The sequence below is a fragment of the Musca domestica genome, unplaced genomic scaffold, assembly GCF_030504385.1.
Source record: "Musca domestica strain aabys unplaced genomic scaffold, Musca_domestica.polishedcontigs.V.1.1 18, whole genome shotgun sequence".
NCBI lineage: Eukaryota > Metazoa > Arthropoda > Insecta > Diptera > Muscidae > Musca > Musca domestica.
Genome location: NW_026712238.1, coordinates 7,118,863 through 7,139,910, shown reverse-complemented (window position 1 = coordinate 7,139,910; position 21,048 = coordinate 7,118,863). Strand labels below are relative to the sequence as shown.

Genomic DNA, 21,048 nt, shown 5'->3' with positions numbered 1-21,048 from the left:
TCGGTTCACTCCTTCTGGTACCTCCCCCACAAAAGGTCGAAATTTTGCAAAAAAAATTATTCTTTGCACAGAAAGTGAAGGGAAAATCCGATTTTGCTCCAAACTTTGCAAATCCTAATATTTGCATCAGTGCTAGGTCAGGTGTGAAAATGGATAATATCGGTCCACTCCATCAAGTACCTCCCCCACAAATTGTCAAAATTTTGAATAATTACAACTCTCATAAAATGTGATTTAAGAGTTCGATTGTCTTCAAATTTCACCCATCCTAATCATTTTATTAGTCAAGGTCTGGTGTTAAGATGGAGTATATCGGTCCACTTCTTCTGGTACCTCCCTCACATGTCGAAATTTTAAAAATATATATTTTCTGCACAGAAAGGAAAGAAGCAATAATCTAATTTTGAAAAACATAACACTCAAAGAAAGCGAAATAAGGATCCAACTCTCTTCAAATTTCACACATACAATAATTTTTGCTAACACCAGATCTGTTGTGAAGATGCTGTATATCTTCGAACACCTTCTGGCACCTCACCCACAAAGGGACATAATTTTTAATATTTTCATCTATCATAAATTGCAAAGCAACTCAGCGATTCTTTACAATTGCTATATCCATCTACTATAATTTATTTTTTTATATATAATTAATTTTATATATTATAATATTTATATCATATTTATTTAGGTGGGATACGAAATGGACAATATTGAACGATTCTTTCAAAACCCACTCCATAGAGGGTGAATAGGGCTGAGGGTATACATCTGTCGGCAAAACCGACCGATCCTTTTTTACTTGTTTTTTTTTTTTAATTCCGATCTTTTGTGGGGCGGTACCGATATTGCTCATCTCCTAACTCAATCTAAGTTTGACAATAATATTACAATATACCAAGTTTGAATCAAATCGGATACTCCATTCGAGAGTTATCGTGCGCACCACCCAAACAGACAGACGGATGGAAAGAAATCACTAAATCGACTCCAAATGTCCGGATTTGGTCCAAAGAGACCTAGGATCTAAAACCGTTATTTCGATGGGGCTTGTTTTGGCCATATCAAATGATATATCCCCTTTCTAGCCATATGGCTAAGGGTATAAAAATTCCAATTTAATCCAATACATTTTCGAAGTATTCAAGCAAAATAGATATTTATTGACAGGTTCATTTTTGCCAATTTTATAATAACAACAAGATAGCGAACTTATTTTCCGAATGAAAATTTTTTACGTTTCATTCCCTGAAAGTAAAAGAAAAAAGGAAACAAAAAACAAAAAAATTAATCTCCAAAGGTACGACCTGAAATAAATACCTCCTACCGTTACAGGTTGAGCTTTAGTTAGGTCTACATCTTTCATGCTCATTGGTTTGTGGGAACAACCACGTCGACAGTTTCGCGGTGCACCGGCTCTGTCTCCATCGCACCCGATAATGGCCAGCAAGAATACAAACAATAAAAGGATGAAAAATCGAATACTCATTTTGTGAAAAAGTTAACTTCGTTCTGATCTTTGCAATTATAAACTGAATGTTTTTAAACAAAGAATAAATTTCTGCTGTCTACAGATGACGACATTTATAGCTAAGAGGTAAGATTAGGAAAAAAGTCGGACAATGGCGACTGCATGAAGCCCTACACCACTCTGTCCATCCGACAGAGTTTTATATATAACATATACAAGGTGAGCTAAAAAGAACTGCAACAAAGTCAAACGCCATAATTTTAAAATTTTTTTTATTAATTTTATTGAATAAAAGCAAAAAATGTCGGAAAAGCATCAAATTTTAGAATAAGTTTAGATTTGTTCGAATTGGTCACATTTGACACGAATTATGGCCTTCAAACGGCCAATGAAACCGTCACACGCTGCCCGAATGTTGCTCTGCGTTATTTTGGCCCATACCCGGCGAAGCACTTGCTTGAGGTGATCGGCACTTTGGTATTTTTTAGTGCTAACCTTGCTTTCCAAAATACTCCAGACACAATAGTTCAACGGATTGGTATTCGAAGATTTTGGTGGCCTATGCTAGGGCTGGAAATTAAGCGAGGAACCTCATTTTGTAATCATTCTTGGGTGGCGCGTGCTGATTGCGGTGGTACTGAGTCCTATTGGAATGTCCAAGATCTGCGGCCAAATTGTTTGCGTGCCCAAGGCTTTAATACAGCATCCAGAATATTTTCGATGCCGCGGTCGATTAATACGAGCGGAGAGCGACCATCGCCTGTTGTGGCGGCCCACACCATCACCATGGCCGACGCTTGAGTTCTGGTGGCCAACCGAAGGTGTACATTTTTAGCTGACCTCTTTGGAAAGTAAACACGATTATTTTGTTTGTTTGAAAACTGCTGGACAACGGATGTTTTCTCATCGGAGAAAACCAAATTCGCTCCAAAACCAAACTCCTTAGCTCTGAGCATATTTTCTTTCTGTTGCGATGTAAGCTCTTGCACTTTTTGGGATTTCAATGGCTTTACTCCGAGCTCACTTTTCAATTTCAGAATAAGTAACTATGGATTGATCTCGTCTCCTTCGTTATGTTACAAACATATGCACAAAGCAAAAAATACCCTGCGCCACAGAGCAGCGTGTGGTGGTAGAAGCACACTTTTTTATTTCTATGTGGTCAATATTATTTATAAAATATATGTTAAATATATTTTATATGACTATTTGACGGATACATCAATACTCTGACAAAGCGGCTGAGTCGTGAAATTTATCATGGTGGTCGCTTATGACTAAAGTTATCAAAAAGGTACAAAGATTGACTAACGAATGAGAGCCAGCACCCTGGCAAAAAAAAAGAAAAACAAGTTAAAAAAAGTATCAGTCGATATCGCCGACTGATGTATATATGTAGGGATGTGCGAAATTTTAAGAGAATTGGACGCTCAATTCGCATTTTATGATAGTTTTGATTATTTAAAATTGTTTGCCGTTGTGGGGAAGGTACCAAAGCGGGCAAGTTGTTTCCTTTGAAACCAGAAAAAAAACAGTAAAGAAAGTCTTAAAGTCGGGCGGGGCCCCATGCAAAATTTTTTGAGGATCGGACGACAATTGCGACCGAAAATCTACAGAAAATGTACAATTCAATATTGTAAGTCGAATTGAAAAAAATCGCATGCTACATTCTTTATTGTTATTTGTTTTGTTTTTGGTCCATTTCAACCGCTTAATATTTTGGGATCATCTCCAAAACCAATAGGCTTCTATTCTGACCCTAACCGCATCTCCACTTTAAATTCCTCCATTCGTGAGGATAGAGCCAAAATCGCGTAACTTGGTTACAAATTAACATGGACAGATGGACGGACGGACATACGGCGAGATAGGAAGATATCTGGGCAGTGCTCCATGACATAATTTGAAAAGCGATATATTCCAAAATTCGGACATAAGGGGGCTTCTAACATATTGTAGTGTTGTATCGGCCCAGCACGACTATAGCCTTTGCTTGTTTTTTTTTTGTTGTCATATGTTGTAGTGCCCAATAAAGTCTTCAGATACGAAATTTGAAACAATTCCGAATAACGGGAAGTACTGTTATATGGAGGCTGTACGATAACGTAGACCGTCATGACCCATTTACAAACCTAACATGCCTACTGCCAAATTACACACGTGAGTATATTTTTAGACTTCTATGTCAATTCGTTCGAAAGACAGACGGATAGACAGACGACTTATAACCGCATCTTCAGAATGCGAATACGCTGATCTAGAATGCATATAGTTTGTAGGGTCCGTCATGAGTATTTCGAGGAGTTACAAAGCTAATATACCCTCCATAGAATGGTCCAGGGTATAACTACATTTTTCTTAAAAAAAAGAAACAAAACAAATACGTCACTCATTTCCATAATATCTCCATTTTAATGAAATTTTATTTACGAACCTTTGTCGGACTTTAAAACTTATATTTATATCTAACATGTTTCGTTGCATTTATTCAATACGTTCACAAATACCATTATGATCGGCAATAAATCCTTCGGGGCACAAAAATTCGGATATCTCCTCGGTTGTTGTTGTTATTGCTAATTCACCTGCTGTTGTTGTGGAACTATTATCCCCATTGCCAGCTACTGTGGCATTGAGAGCAGTATGCGATGGCTTCTGCGGTTCATCCTCTGTCAATTTATCAATAAATGCTCCAAAACTATTTATAATACCAAGTTCCAGCAACTTGGCGGCTTCTTCCAAACGCTTGGCTTCCTGTTGCAATTCATCCATCCATGGCTTGGCCTTCTCCAGGGTACATTGGATTTTATGAAGAAATTTGTTCACTTCATTTTCGTTGGTCTCCGTCTCGACGGAGATGTGAATGTGTGAGATATTATGGGCGAATTTGTCACCAAAATCATTGGACTTTTTGATAAAACTGTCATTTTCACAGATTATTGCGGCACCTTGAATGCAATCGAAAACGTTTGACGAGATCAAAAACTGCAACACAATGTAATAGGAAAGAAATGCCATGGCTCTTAATTTATTTAATTTTTAAAATGTTGTAAATAATTTCTTTATGTTTTCTATAAGAGATGTTTAACGTCCGAACCCGTATGGTTGACTGTTATTCGACACCTACCTGATGTTGCAATAGCCTGCAGATGATGATGATGGACCATTTGTAATTTCCTGGCTTCTTGTCCAATGTGGTTGTCTTCTTTGGTGCTAAAGTATCGACGTTTTTGCTACATTTGTCATTCATAACGTCTGTCTATGGAAAAAAAAAACTTGTTCTGGTTCTTCCACTTTTTTGTTGCGTGTGCACATACATCACCTATGTACAAATGTGACCCAAATATCTGCTAAGAATGCATTCTTATAGACTTTATCCAGAACAAAAGTTTTTTTTATTATTGTGAGAAGGTATCCCAAATGTGCGTAGCATACATTTGGGAGCTACATGAACCGAATAACTATTATTATTTGACTAATCGATTAATTCAATTAATCAAAGGAAAATTTTCTCATCCGATAGCTAGATGTACCGCAGCTTCCCATCGACGTTTTTTTTATACCCTGAGCCAAATAGCTTGAGAGGGTATATATCACTTAAAATGGCCAAAACGTGCCTCACCGAAATAACAGTTTTATAACCTAGGTCCCTGTAGACAAAATTCGTTTCAGGACATTTGGAGTTGATCTAGACGTGTGCTTCTGTCTGTCTGGCTGGTGCTAATCCTGTAGCATCCGATTTGATTCAAACTTGGTACCTCTTAATATTATTTTCAAACTTAAATCAAGTTAGCAGAAGGGCAATACAGGATGAGATGAAAAAATTGCAACCAACTTCAGACTGCTGTCATTTCAAAGCCACTCGTCCGACAGCTGTTAAAAAGATTCCAGTGACTGGTCATTATATTGTTTACAAGTGTACAAAAGCATTTTGATTAGAATTTTCCAGAAAAAAATTATTCGTGATGGAATTCAAGCGTGATAGTGTGATTTCTTTATATTTGGCTGGAAACCCACAAGTGGCTATCGTTAGAGCAATTAACATTTAAATGTGAATAAATCTTTTGTGTCTCGTACCATCGCTCTTTACCGTGATACTGGCAGCGTAGCCCGACGTGCAGGAAGTGGACGGAAGAAAACAGCAACATCAGCAGAAATGGTTTGAAAAGTAAAGAAGTGACTTGATCGAAACCAGCGTCGCAGTGGCCGAAAAAATGGCTCGTGAGCTGAACATATCGTAATATTCCATTTCGCAAATATTGAAAAATGAGCTCGGGGTTAAACCATTGAAATTCCAAAATGTGCAAGAACTTACATTGCAACAGAAAGAAAATAGACTTAAAGGAGCTAAAGAGTTGCTTCATTTGGCCGAAAGTGGTGAACTGTCGAATTTGGTTTTCTCCGCTCCGATGAGAAAACATTCGTTGTCCTCGATGTGCACCTTCGGTTGGCCACCAGAAGCGCCGGCCATGGTGATGGTTTTGGCCACCAGAAGAGCCGATAGCCACTCTCGCTCATATTAATCGACCGTGGCATCAGAATAAATGCCGAATACTATCGTGAAAATATTCTGGAGGGTTTATTAAAGCCTTGGACCGCAGACCTTGGACATTCTAACAGGACTCAGCACCATTGCACTCAGCACTGGCACCATTGCACTCAGCACCACCCAAGAATGGTTACAAAATGAGGTTCCTCGCTTCATTTCCAGCGCACAATGGCCACCAAAATCTCCGGATACCAATCCGTTGGACTATTGTGTTTGGAGTATTTTGGAAAGCAAGGTTGGCACTAAAAAATACCAAAGTGTCGATCACCTCAAGCAAGCACTTCGCCGGGAATGGGCAGCGTGTGACGGTTTCAAGGCCAATTCGAACAAATCTAAACTTATTCTAAAGTTTCCGACATTTATTGCTTTCATTCAATAAAATTTAAATAAAATAAAGATTATGGCGTTTGACTTTGTTGCAGTTTTTTATCTCACCCTGTATGTACTAAGAACTGTAGTGAATCGAACTAAATTTGGTACAATTCTGTTTAGCGTGGACGAAAGATGCTGGTAATTTAAATATGTTGGTATTGGGGTCCCTGTTGGTGGTAGGTTTAGGGTGATAAAGAAGGGGATTTGAAAATGTCTACTAGAAGTGCACAAGAAGTACTAAATCGTACTACATGTGGTATATTTCGGTATTGGGTGAACAAATTGATTGCTTGAAATCTGAAATTTGGTATTAGGTTCGTTTTTCATGTGTAGCCTAGACTTGTGGAGATGGTTTCTGAAATGTGTACTATAATTGTACGAGAGGTACTGAATGGTACTTAATTTTGGTTTTGGGTGAAGGGATTGGGGTAGAATTCTAAAGTTTGATATCTCTTATATTTATGGTATCTGTGGTTGAGATTAGGCTGTGGTTTGGAAATGCCACCTAAGTTTGTACGAAAAGTACTAAATGGTGCTGTATTTGTCATTGGGTGAAAGAATAGAGCTGAGATATGATAGCGATGTCACTGTATCTGAGTTTGAGATTTTGAAATGGGTTTAAAAATGTATACTATAGTTACTAAATTGAACTAAATGTGGAATTAAGTGAAGGAATAAGGCTGAAACCGTAAAATATTATATTGCGATGTCTGTTGGTATCTAGGCTTGATATATGGAACGATTTTCCAAATGAGTTCTAAAATTCTACGAAAAGTACTAAATATTACTGAACTTGGTATGGAGTGAATGTATGGAACAGGAATCCCTAAATTTCATATTGAAGTCGAAAAGTACTAAATGGTTCTAATTTCGGGTCACTGTTGTTGTCTAGGAAAGTAAAGTACGCGATATTGACTTCATCTGCAGAATTTGAGACAATTCTATTGAAAAATATGGCTACAATCACTGAAATGCCTTATATCTGCGGGTACAGTTACATTGGCGGTATAGGCAATAGTAGAGCTATTTACACAATTCTTGGTCAGATTGATAAGTGCATAATAAGAACTTAACACATCAGATTCCAGACAAATCTATTGAAAAATGTGGCTAAAATTATCAAAATACCGAACATCGGGGGTACCGTTAAAGGGGGCTGATATGGCCCATCTTCGAACTTGGCCTACCTGCAGGCCAAAGACTAATCTGTGCAAGATTGTAGCATTCTATCTTAATTCGTTTCGACTTTAGCGAGATTACAACAGAATCGCTAGATCGTTTTAGAATTTTACTCGGATCAAGAATATACAAACTTTATAGGGTTCATAATCATTATTTCGATGTGTTACAAACGGCATGACAAACGTAATATACGCCCCCCCCCCCCCCCCCCTACTCTGTCTGTGGAGGGTATACAAATTCTATTGAATGGAAGGAGCGGTGAATAAAAAATCAGTCTATTGGTAGAAAACCAAACTAAACGACCAATTTCCCAAAATCTCCCAAAATGGCAACACTGTCCTCTATTTATTTCACTGCTTTTTCAACAGAGTTTTGAGAGACTACGAGAGAGAGAGAGGGCAACTCAACAACAAATCACAGCTTTTGGCTTTTCTTTTTTTAACAACAACAGAGGTGCGTTTGGCCAAACAGATCAGAATAGCGAACAACAAAGTTTAGTTATTCAAAGCTCTTTAGTGGAGAAACATCAATTTTTATTAATTTTTATTTATCGTGTAAAGTACCATTACTCTTCATCATGAAATCCTTGATTGTTTGGACATTTTTGGCTTTGATTTTGTTGTCCGCCACCAAAGCCGAAGATGAGAAAAAAGATTGTGGTGATCCGGAAAAAGATGGACAAGTTACGGCTTGGTTTAAAAATGCCGGCTGCACCCTGAAACCCTATGCCGACACAGTGGCCACCAAGGCCAAGGAATTCGGCAGTACCGTGGCCCAGAAATACGATGAGGTGAAACACAAACTCACCGACAGTGATGAGAAACATGGTGACGAGGCCGCATCTGCTCCCGCCGCTGCCGTTGTAACAAGTACCGAAAAGGTGCCATTGGCCCCCATACCTGGCCACGATGATGCCTCGAAATCCAGCACAGGTGAGCATAATCAAACACCACCCGTACCCGAGGGTTTTGACGATCGTTTCCTTTTGCAGTATCAGGGGCGTGATTGTCCTGGTGGCCAAGTGATGGATTACAGAAATCGGTGCCGTAACAAGGTGTAATTTGTTATTTTGTTAGTTTAGTTTTTTATTATTTTTTCAATTCTCTTCTTTTGTGTATTTGGTATAAATAAAATGAAGAAAAAAAAAAAACAAGAATTATTGTGTATAAGTGTGTGTGTGTGTTGCGTGCTCCAAATCAGGGATATCAATAAAGGTTAAGTATAACGAAGAAATTTATACGAGAAGAGATGACAATGACAATTAGTTGGCAAATAATGTTGTTTACCCTCATTGGCATTTGTATGCATTGAGCATTGCACCTGCCATTGCCATCGGCATCTAGAATAACCGGTTTAGGAATATAAAACAGAACGCAAAAAAAACTTCCAGCGGCAATCAATTATTTATTACATAGGGAAGGAAGCGCCCATGCTATTAACAACTTAACAAAGCAATGCCTGTATCAGCCTTTGTTTTGCAAGATTCGTTACACGGTTGACTTTTAACGCAAACAACAATGGAATGCCTAAATGAAATCGCAACAGGCAATACCGCATAACAGTAAAATCTATAGGGAATTGAAGTGAGCTAAAAAAAATATTTTTTAGTAATTCAAACATGGGGAAGGACATAATAAGTTAGGAAATGTCAGTCGATTTGCAAATAGATAAATGTCCTCATGATGTGGTCCATTACATATCTATTTACGTGTAAGCACATAAAATATATATATGAAAAGCCAGGACATTCTCCCGATTTTTTACATGAAGTCCTTGAAAATTTTTGTTAAAGAATTTATTATTTTTCGACAAAATACTTTTTAAAAATCTCGAGGTATTGCCGAAGAGCTTTTACATATTTATAATAATCGAAGAATTCATTCTGGAAGACCTTTTAAAAAATGAGTTACGGAATCAGATCAGATTTGTATGTAGCTCTCATATATATTTTCGGCCGACATGGATGTCCGGTTCCAATTAAATTCGTAGATAGTGACGAAATTCGGTTCCAAAATAAATTTGCAAGTTATATTAAAATTGGTACAGATTTTTTGTATTTGGCGGTTCTCCAGATAGGTATATTAATGATGACATATTTCCATATTTTAAATTTAGTACAGAGTTCGTTACGCGTTTTAGCTCCGGTGGCAGAACATTTTTAATATGGGTAAATTTTTTACTATAGCCCCTACATATCTTTACTTTCGGATATTAGTTATTTCAAAGATTTCACCAACATTTTCAACGGATTTCGGAGATTTTTAACGGAAACTGCTGGAATAGGTCCATGATTGCTGATATAACCCATATAGCGGTACCTCAAAATACTTGGAATTTTTGTGATTTCAGCAACATTAACCAAAAACCATAAAGTAAGTGAGGCCGTTATATGGGAACGTAGCAAAATGGGAACCTCTATAGAAAATTTTATACTTTAGGTATTGTCATCTATACAATCTTCTAAAATACCAAATGCGAAACAATTTCTTGGGTAAATAGGACTAGAATTATCAAAATACCGAATATCGGTGGGTATCGTTATATGTGCGCTATAGAAAAACGTGGAACTAAATATTCAATGTTCTGCCACCGGGCTAGAACTCACTATGGACTATAAATACCAATTTTTATCAAGATATCGAATATCGGCAGGTACCGTTATATGGGGACTATACCAAAACGTGGACCTATACATACAATATTTCGCCATGCGAGCTAGAATCCATTATGACCCGCAAATACCAATTTTTAAAAAAAATCGTGAAAAAATGTGGCAAAAATCATCAAAATACCGAATATCGGCAGGTACCGTTATATGGGGGCTATCCCAAAGCACAATACAAATTGTTCTGCTCTACGTCAAATAATGTGGGCTGTATCGTGATTTCAACAGACAGACGGACATCGTTAAACCGACTTAGAATTTTATTCTACGACGAATATTTAGGGATGCTACAAACGAAATGACAAAGTTCATACACCCTCCTTTCCAAGGTGGAGGGTATACAAATGGAAGTGAACCCAATATTCAGTCCCGATAATTTTCTTAAATAATGGAGGGTATTAAATGTTATATTATACTTGTTTACTTTTCACACCTGACCGGACCTAAGTTTGGACAGATATGAGTCGTTCCGTCCACCTATACATGTATTTTTCTAAGGAAGGTACAGGTTGCCATAATTGTGAAATTAAATTATGCGCACTTCACCTGTTTGGTCCAAAGTAGAACCTTATTGATTTTTTTTTGTAAGCGGGTCAGATTTATATCGACCAACTATAGCATAGAAGTATATATAAATTGGGTAAAAATTGCTTTAGATATAGCTATAGCTTCCATATATGTGTTTCATCCCACTTGGTGTTTAAGTCCTTTAAAATTCGTAATATGCACCCCAAATTCGTAATATGCACTCCCACAGCTCAGAAATACCTCTGCCAAATTTTTTATCTTATATCACGTTTATTGTGCACCAAATGGCCAAGTCCTCTGAAAGCCATACAATACACAATATAGTTATTATATTTGGTACAGTAGTCACTCCGACTGACTTTTTTATTTTCTTAACTGTTTTTCCCTTTAAATTTTATTAAGAGATGCACCAGAGGGCTGTTTCTGGGAGTTCCCTCCCATTGTCGAATTCTATCATAGTATAATATATATATATATTACGATGTGTCTAGTTTGAATCCAATCAAATAGTCCCTACGATATTCATCGTGTGAACCAACCAGATTTTGTCCAAAGTGATATAGGATTTAAAATCGTTATAAGGCTTATTTGGTAACCTCTCAAGCCACAAGTCCGAGTCGACCAAGAATGGCTTCAAAATAAATATTTATATTTTGTTAATTAAACATTTAGAATACATGAATTTCATATAGTCAGGGTTGACTGTTTAACAAGCTAATAATATGATTGACAATCAAAACACGGCACAAGTGAATAATGAATGCATACAGAAAACTTAAAATAACCGGTTTTACATCTGAAAATTGTTAACATACAAAGAAACAATCAGAATAAGTACACTCGTACCTATATTTGAGACACTGTACAATTTAATGCGACTGTGAGGGAGTTAATCCCACAAGAGATCATAGCTTTTTTTTAGTTCAGCCCTTTTGGAAATATGACTTTTTTTCGAAAATTTTGTATTTGGTTTCTTTGGGGTGGAGATAGAGAAGAGATAAATTTTATGAAAAAAGAAATATTTTTTATAAAACAAAACAAACAAAGGTTACGAGATTTTATGTTGCTTTAGGATTTTTTTTGACAACATGTATGCAAATACAGGTTGAGATAAAAAACTGCAACAAAATCTAGAAGTTGCCGTCTCTACGTTCAGAGCCATTAACCCGTCTTCCTAAAGCAGCACTAAAAACAAGTGTATGCATTGGAAGCAATGTAGTTGTTGTGGACAAAAAATCCATCGCTACAAAAACAAAACTTTGCTGTGAAAAATATCTGCCAATAGAACTTGAGTCGAACCTGGAGAGTTTCTAGTGTATAATTCGCATATGCTAATTTGCAATAAGTTCGAAATATATACTACTTTCCACAGAACGGCCTTTGTAAGCCATCATCCACACCAAATATGCCTGATGAGCCGCTTAACCAACGGCGAAACGCGTCGCATAGTGGTGAGTGTGTGATAGTGTCTATCTGGCTTTCCTTTTCACTGCAAATTTCAGATCATTAAGCTCGTCTCGAAAGAGAAAACAAACACATAAATCATAAAACATATGATCTTCGCCTTAACAAGGCAAAACTCAAACGCCATAATTTTTACATTTTTTTTAATTTTATTGGATGAAAACAAAAAATGTCGGAAATAGCATCAAATTTTAGAATACGTTTAGATTTCGAATTGGCCACCTGTGGCACGAATTATGGCCTTCAAACGGCCAATGAAATCGTCACACGTTGCCCGAATGTTGCTCTGCGGTATTTTGGCCCATTTCCGGCGAAGCACTTGCTTGAGGTGATCGACACATTTTGGTATTTTTTAGTGCCAACCTTGCTTTTCAAAATACTCCAGACACAATAGTCCAACGGATTGGTATCCGGATATTTTGGTGGACATTGTGCGCTGGAAATGAAGCGAGGAACCTCATTTTGTAATCATTCTTGGGTGCTGCGTTCTGATTGTGATGGTGCTGAGTCCTTTTGGAGTGTCCAAGGTCTGCGGATAAAATGTTTGCGTGCCCAAGGCTTTAGTACACCCTCCAGAATATTTTCGCGATAATATTCGTCATTTATTCTGATGCCACGGTCGATTAATACGAGCGGTGAGAGACCATCAACATCACCATGGCCGGCGCTTGAGTTCTTGTGGCCAACCGGATGTGCACATTTTCAGCTGACCTCTTTGGCAAGCAAGCAGGATAATTTCGTTTGTTTACAAACTGCTGGACAACGAATGTTTTCTCATCGCAACTATTTAGCTCTTTTGAGTCTATTTTCTTTCTGTTGCGGTGTAGATTCTTGCACTTTTTGGAATTTCAATGGCTTTACCCAGAGCTCATTTTTCAACATTTACCGAATGGAATATTGCGATATGTTCAGCTCACGAGCCATTTTTCGGCCACTACCAAGCGTATTTCGATCAAGTCGCTTCTTTACTTTTCGAACCTTTTCTGCTGATGTTGCTATTTTCTTCCGTCCACTGCCTGGACGTCGGGCTACGCTACCAGTTTCACGGCAACGAGCGATGGTACGAGACACAAAAGATTTATTCACATTTAAATACTGGAGTCCTCTAACGATAGCCACTTGTGTTTTTCCAGCCAAATATAAAGAAATCCGCTTGAATTCCATCACGAATAACTTTTTTTTTCAGGAAAATTCTCACCAAAATGCTTATATGATATAATGAGCTGTCTCTAGAATAATTTTAACAGCTGTCGGGCGAGTGGCTTACAAATGACAGCAGTCTGAATTTGGTTGCAGTTTTTTCATTTCACCTGTATATTGGGGAGGGTATAAAAAGTTCGATCTCACCGAACTTTAAGTCTCCAATAGATTTGCACTTACTAGATAATCTTAAAATAAGACATTTAAAGATATAAAAAATACATTCTGCAACAATAAATCATTTGTTATTGCTATTCGCTTGTATTCTAAGCGTGTACTCAGTGCGAATATAAATTTAAAGTAAGACACAGCAGCAGTGACAAAGTCATTGTATTTAATTAAATGCTAGGCGAGTTGATTTCATAGCCTATGATTTTGTTAACTTCGCTGGAAATCTTCTGAATATAAAAATGGCAAAGATATTGCATGCGAAAGTGTTTTAGTTGGTGAGAATACTTCATTATAATAACAAGTTGACCTTGCTCTTAGAACATTTGCTAACAACATTTTTCGAGTGTAGATGAGAGATCGTAAACAGTAGCTATTTGGCAGCCGGTTTAAAAATGTTGCTCGTGGTTGACCAAAACAGAATTAAGTTTTTTTTTTTTTAATTATTTCATACTTCATAATTAGTTAAATAACACCAAAATAAAAATGGAAATCAAATTATTGTATAATAAACACAAATAGTGGATAATTGAAAATAAATAAAACAAGTTAAAAAGTATAAGTTTGTTTTGCCGACAGATGTATCAGCCATATCAGCTAATGTTCGCTAACTTAACTCTATGGTGTAGGTTCCCAAGGAATGGGCCAATATTTTCCATTTCGTATCGGACCTAAATATGATATAAATATTGCATCGTGCCTGGTTTGGACCATATTGGACTTCACTTTATATGAGACATGTGATATTTCTTAGAAATTTTTGAAATGTGCGTAAGATACCAGATATAGTCGAACAAGGTATTCCATTTTCACACTTTATCTAATACAGATAATAGTATTGGTATGGGCAAAATTTTAAGAAAATCAAGCATTTATATCCAATTTTATGGAAAATTATAAATTCCATATTCGCCTTAGGAATCGCTGACTAGTTTCGCAAGTTATGACAGATAAAATTACTGGAAATTGTGACCCTTTGCGGTTGAGGAAGGATTTCGCAGATATATATCATCTCCACAGCAGATCTTGTGTTAGCAAAAATGTTTGTATGTGTGAAATTTGAAGAAAGTTGGATTCGTATTGTTTTGCTTTCCAAAATCTTGAACCCTATGTGAGGTAGGTCCGATCTCTACCATCTTTATAACAGATTTTGTGTTGATGGAAATTTTGAGATATACCAAGTCTGGAATGGAATCGTATGTTAATTTCGCTTTTTATGAGCTTCATGGAGGTACCAAATAATAATTAGATGTGTGAAATTAAAGAGAACCTGATGCTTATTTCGGATTTTATATACAGGGTGAGATAAAAAAAATGCAACCAACTTCAAACTGCTCTCATTTCTAAGCCACTCGTCCGACAGCTGTTAAAATTATTCCTGTGTCACTCATTATATTGTTTACAAGCGTACAAAAGCATTTTGGTGAGAATTTTCCAGAAAAAAAAGTTATTCGTGATGGAATTCAAGCGTGATGGTGTAATTTATTAATATTTGACTGGAAAACGTTAGAGCACTCCAGCATTTAAATGTGAATAAATCATTTGTGTCTCGTACCATCTCTCGTTACCGTGACATTGGTAGCGTAGTCCGACGTCAAGGAAGTGGACGGAAGAAAACAGCAACATCAGGAGAAATGATTCGAAAAGTAAAGAAGCGACTTGATCGAAACCCGCGTCGCATGTAACGGTTTCATTGGCCATTTGAAGGCCATAATTCGTGGCAATGGTGACTAATTCGATAAATCTAAACTTATTCTAAAATTTGATGCTATTTCCGACATTTTTTGCTTTCATTCAATAAAATTTAAATAAAAAATGGAAAAATTATGGCGTTTGACTTTGTTGCAGTTTTTTTATCTCATCTTGTACGTTTTCGTTATTCAAAACTTTGACCCTTTGTGGGTTGCCAGAAGAAATGGTCTGATCTCTACCACATTTATAACAGATCCTGTTTTGATAGAAATATTCAGATGTACCAAGTCTAAATGAAATCGGATGTTTATCTCGCGTTTTATGAGCTTAATAGATATTTAAAACTTCGACCTTTTGTGGGGGTGCTACCAGAAGGAGTCGATCGACATATTCCATCTTAACACCAGATCTGGGGTTTATAAAAACATTGGGATGCGTGAAATTTTAAGACAATCGAATCCTTACATCACATTTTATAAGAGTTATAATAATTCAAAATTTTGACCCTCTGTGGGGATGTGTGAAATTTGAAGACAATCGGACTCATTCATCACATTTTATGAGAGTTATAATTATTCAAAATTTTAACCCTTTTTGGGGGAGGTACTTGATGGAGTGGAGCGATATTGTCCATTTTCGCACCTGACCTAGAACTGATGCAAATTTTAGGATTTGAAAGGTTGGAGCAAAAATATATATTTTGCATAGCAGAAAAGATATATTTTGAAAATTTCGATCTTTCGTGGGGGAGGTACCAAAAGGGTGGACCGATATTGCCCATCTCCGAACTCAATCTAATTTTGACAAAAATATTACTATGTACCAACATCTCTTTATACATAGGTATAGCACAAACATTTTATTTATTTAATAGATTTGTAAACAATTTGTGAGATTCATATTTTCACAGTAGCCGCTATATTATCACATTCTATTTATTTGCTGCTGTTGTTATTGTTGCAGATTTTTGTTGTGTGCTTCTGTTTTTTTTTTATTTTTTTTTTTTTTTTTGTCAAGTTGATAATTATTTAGATTAATTGTTGAATGAAATGAAATCACTAATTCAATTGAGATTATTATTTTTTTTTTTTTTGGCATCACAAAAAGTCAATTAGATTGTTTTTAATAATTGTTTAAAATTATCATACTTCATTATTTTATTACACAAAATTACTGCGTTGAAATAATTAGAAAATAATTTCAAATAGCCTTTGTGTATTGTCCAGTGTGAAATTTAATTAAAAATAACAATCTATTTGTTTTGTTGTATTACACAGTTGAGAACAGAAGAGAAGTAAGCGTTAGAATGTGAAAACTCAAAAAATTAAAAAAAGTACAAGTAAGCAAAGGCTATAGTCGGTCGGGGCCGACCATAGCATGATACCTTACAACACTACAATATGCTAGAAGCCCCCTTGTGTCCAAATCCATTTAGGAAGATTTCGCTTTTGAAATTATGTCACGGAACACTGTCCAGATATTACCCTAAGCATTTTGACATGGGGCATTTGCCCAATATTTACGCACTCTGTCGTGCTGTTAGTTGTTGTGATCTATTTTACAGCAAAATATAATCCAACAGTCATCCAAAATGCTAGAATTCTCCCCTGTTCTTAACTCCCTTCTCAGGCGTATCTATTGGCTCCATGATAAATTGTAATTACGCTACAGGTCGCAATAATGACCTGATTCACACTAAATTTTGCACAAAAATGGGTTGTGGTGGAATATAAGCCTTTTATTTTTGGGAACTATAACAAAATATTTTGGGCTTGAAAGGGACCAAAACAGAAGCATTTCTTGTCACGATTGTAGGAGGGCAGAAGCCAGCCAATGTGGATGGTCATCGAATAATAATTAGTGGGTAAAACTGATATGTAACAAAATACAAACATTTCCATTAAACCGTGAATATTTCTTATTCCACTTCTGACCATTACAGCGATGCTGATAACTGAGATAACGCATTAGTTAGGCTGTTTATAACTCAAGAACGGCTGGGCTGACTCTAACAATTCTCACCAATTAGGAATCGGGGTTTTCTAAAAAAAAAAATTAATAAAAATAGAAAAATCGCATAAAAATATGATATGACGTAAGTAAAAAAAAAACAAGTAAGCAAAGGCTACAGTCGAGCGGGGCCGACCGTTGAATACCCTACAACACTATAATAAACGATACTGTTTATATAGGCGAGATACTCGAAAGAATTGCACAAGATATTGTGACAAATAATAAAAGAAAACCATCAGGTTTCGTTCTCTAAATTTCGAATAATAGCAACTTAAACTAATTTGCTCATTTCCAATTTATTGGTAGATGTTGCACTTAATTGGTCTTCCTAGATCTGGAACCAATATTTCCCAAAGACCTATAACCTCTCAGAAGTGGCAAAAGATTAACATTTATAATTGGTTTTTGACTGAAACGCATCTATATGAGCTACAGACATTTGACTATATTCTTCAACGAAATCAGCGTTAACGAAATAGTCAGAAGTGCGTCTTTCCTGTATTTGTGAATTCTCCAAGAGAATGGACATTTTCGTATTTTGTCTACAAAAGTTGGCAAACTATTTCACACATTGAATATTTTTGGATGGCCATCCAAAACTGCTTGGCTTTTTCAATGTCCGGTAACCCCCATTCAAATGTGCGTGAGGATCGGGCGATAATTACGACCAGCTGACAATTTTGCAGTTTTTTGGTCCATTTCAACCTCTAAATGTATTGCGATCATCTCCAAAAAGAGTAGGCTTCTATTCCGACCCTCATCTTATCCCCATGCAAAATTTCGTAAGGATCGGGCCATAAATGCAATCTGTATATGATATCCTGATATCCTAACTACTTAGTTTTGTTAACTGTAGAAATATTACCAAATGTTTAATTCAAAATGAAAATATGCCAAAAATATGACAAAATTGAAAAAATATGAGAAAATTTTACAAAATCAATATTTTCATCTTTAGAGAGATACTTTCATGCGATTTTTTTTAGACGTTTTTTGTTTCCTGCCAAGAGGCCATTCTGAATTAATGAGAGCTGTCGAAATCAGTTCAGCCGTTCTCGACATATAAGAGATCTTTCAAGCATATCTTCTTTGATAGACATATATATCGCACATATTTTGCTATATATCCGATTTGTTGGATGTTAACATCAATGTAAAGGTCAGAAGTAACCTTATCATGGCTTCCTGATTTCGCCGGGATTTGAAATATTCGCGGTTTAATGAAAAATGTTGAATTTTTCAACACAAAAGATATGGTCTATTTTACCCGCTAAATATTATCCGATGACCACCCAAATTGGTAGGCTTCTTCCTTGGCCTAAACTCTAGCTACATACGAAATTCCGATTGGTCTATAATTGCGACCTGTATAGCTACTGCAAAATTCGATATTTTTTCAGTATTTGGTCCATTTCAACCCCTAAACATTTGGCGATCATCTCCAAAAGAAATAGGCTTCTATTCTTATAATACCCCCAACACATTGTGTTGTAGGGTATAACAAGTAAAAAAGCAGTACGTTCGGCCGGGCCGAACTTTGAATACCCTCCACCATTTGGAAAGAATTAGAAAATTTTCAAAAAAAACCGAATATCAGAGGGTACCGTTATATGGGGCCATACGATATCGTGGACCTATATAGATAATTCTCTTCCGAGGTACAAAGTACCCACAAGGTACTCCTTGTGTGGATTTTCATACAATTCCGTTGAAAAATGTGGGTAAAATCATATAACGGTACCCCCGACATTCGGTAGGGGGTACCGTTATATGGGGGCTATACGATATCGTGGACCTATATAGATAATTCTCTTCCGAGGTATAAAGTACCCACAACGTACTTCTTGTGTGGAATATCAGACAATTCCGTTGAAAAATGTGGCTAAAATCATCAAAATACTGAATATCGGAGGGTACCGATATATGGGGCTATACGATATCGTAGGCCTATATAGATAATTCTCTTCCAAGGGATAAAGTACCCACAAAGAACTCCTTGTGTGGATTATCAGACAATTCCGTTAAAAAATGTGGCTAAAATCATCAAAATACCGAATATCGGGGGTACCGTTATATGGGGGATATACGATATCGTGGACCTATATAGATAATTCTCTTCCAAGGGATAAAGTACCCACAAAGAACTCTTTGTGTGGATTATCAGACAATTCCGTTGAAAAATGTGGCTAAAATCATCAAAATACCGAATATCGGGGGGTACCGTTATATGGAGGCTATACGATATCGTGAACCGATATAGCCCATCTTCGAACTTGACCTGCCTGCAGACAAAAGAGGGATCTGTGCAAAATTGTAGCTTCCTATCTTAATTTGTTTAGACTGTAGCGTGATTACAACAGACGGACAGACGGACGGACATGGCTAAATCATCTTAACATTTTACGCTGATCAAGAATTTATATACTTTGTTGGGTCTAAAATGATTATTTCGATGAGTTACAATGACGGAATGTCGAACTTAATATACCCTCCATACTATGAATGGTGGAGGGTATAAAAATAGGAAATATTAAAATATACCAAGTTTGAAAGGGATCGCTGATTTGTTTTGCTAGTTATGAGCGATATAAGTATTGAATACTGTGACTTGTTGTTGGGGAGGTACCAAAAGGGATAGGGTGATATCTATCATCTTCACACCAGATCTTGTGTTAAGAGAAACATTAAGATTTGTAAAATTTGAGGAGAATCGGACTTTTAAATCGAAGAGTTTTTACCCTTTGTGTCCATTTTCACACCTGAACTATCACCGATATAAATATTATGATTTACAAAGTTGGACCAAAGTCGGATTATCTTTCTGTGCAGTAAAATATTTTTAAAAAATTTCGACCTTTTTTGGGAGAGGTACCAGAAGGAGTAAACTGATATATACACTAGATCTTGTGTTATCAAAAATGTTCGGATGTGTAAAAATTGAAGAGAACCTGATGTTTATTTTGCATTTTCTAAGACATGTAATTATTCAAAATTTTGACTTGTTATGGTGGAGGTACCAGAAGGATGGGGCTGATGTACTACATCTCCACACCAGATATTGTGTTAGTAGAAATATTGTGATGTTCAAAATTTGTAGAGAATCGGATACCTATTTCGTATTTTATAAGAGTTATAATTATTTAAAATGTTGACCCCCCTGTGTGAGAGGTACATGATGGAATGGACCAGTATTGTCCATTTTCGCACCTGACATAGCACTGATACAAATATTGCGATTTGCCAAGTTTCTTCCTTTCGAATGATTCTTTCATGTTCTATACGGCAAATTATTTTCTGTGAAAATGTTGACCTTTTGTGGGGGAGGTACATCCCATCTCAGAACTCGATCGATCTAAGTTTGATAATAATAATCGTCTACTCCCTTCGAGAATAATCGTGCGCAATAGCCTACCAGCCAGACAGACGGACGGGCATCTCTAGATTAACTTCAAATGTTATGAAACGGATTTGGTCCAAAGAGACCTTGGCTTTAAAAGAGTTATTTCGATGCGGTAACTTTAACCCCTATCAACCAATATATACCCTCTATAGCCAGATGGCTGAGGATATAAAAGTGTGAATATTTTTGTTACCCTTTGTGATATTCATACCCTTAGCCACATGGCTACAGCGGGTATACCCGCCAAGGGAGCATGTCATCGTGGTTTCGGTCAAAAACCAAAAACATTTTTTTCGACTAGGTGACATTTTAATAAAATAAATGCTCTGTTCCAAAACCTGAAA

The 21,048-nt window shown here is 36.5% G+C and overlaps 2 protein-coding genes and 1 long non-coding RNA gene across 3 annotated transcripts; 1 reads left to right on the top strand and 2 right to left on the bottom strand.

Annotated features, from left to right (window-relative positions):
• Nucleotides 1–1,175: 1,175 nt before the first annotated feature.
• On the bottom strand, nt 1,176–1,542 carry LOC131801878 (uncharacterized). The gene is made up of 2 exons (XR_009341945.1): nt 1,328–1,542; nt 1,176–1,248 (listed from the first exon to the last, which is right to left on the bottom strand). It is a non-coding gene; the product is annotated as an uncharacterized LOC131801878 (long non-coding RNA).
• Nucleotides 1,543–3,921: 2,379 nt separating this feature from the next.
• Nucleotides 3,922–4,511, bottom strand: LOC105261800 (uncharacterized). The gene has a single exon (XM_011294180.3). It carries the CDS (start codon nt 4,487–4,489, stop codon nt 3,956–3,958), a length of 534 nt encoding a protein of 177 aa, XP_011292482.2. The 5' UTR covers nt 4,490–4,511; the 3' UTR covers nt 3,922–3,955.
• Nucleotides 4,512–8,072: 3,561 nt separating this feature from the next.
• On the top strand, nt 8,073–8,730 carry LOC101901420 (Invariant surface glycoprotein). The gene is made up of 2 exons (XM_005183379.4): nt 8,073–8,506; nt 8,566–8,730. Exons 1-2 carry the CDS (start codon nt 8,152–8,154, stop codon nt 8,577–8,579), a joined length of 369 nt encoding a protein of 122 aa, XP_005183436.1. The 5' UTR covers nt 8,073–8,151; the 3' UTR covers nt 8,580–8,730.
• The last annotated feature ends 12,318 nt before the right edge of the window (nt 8,731–21,048 follow it).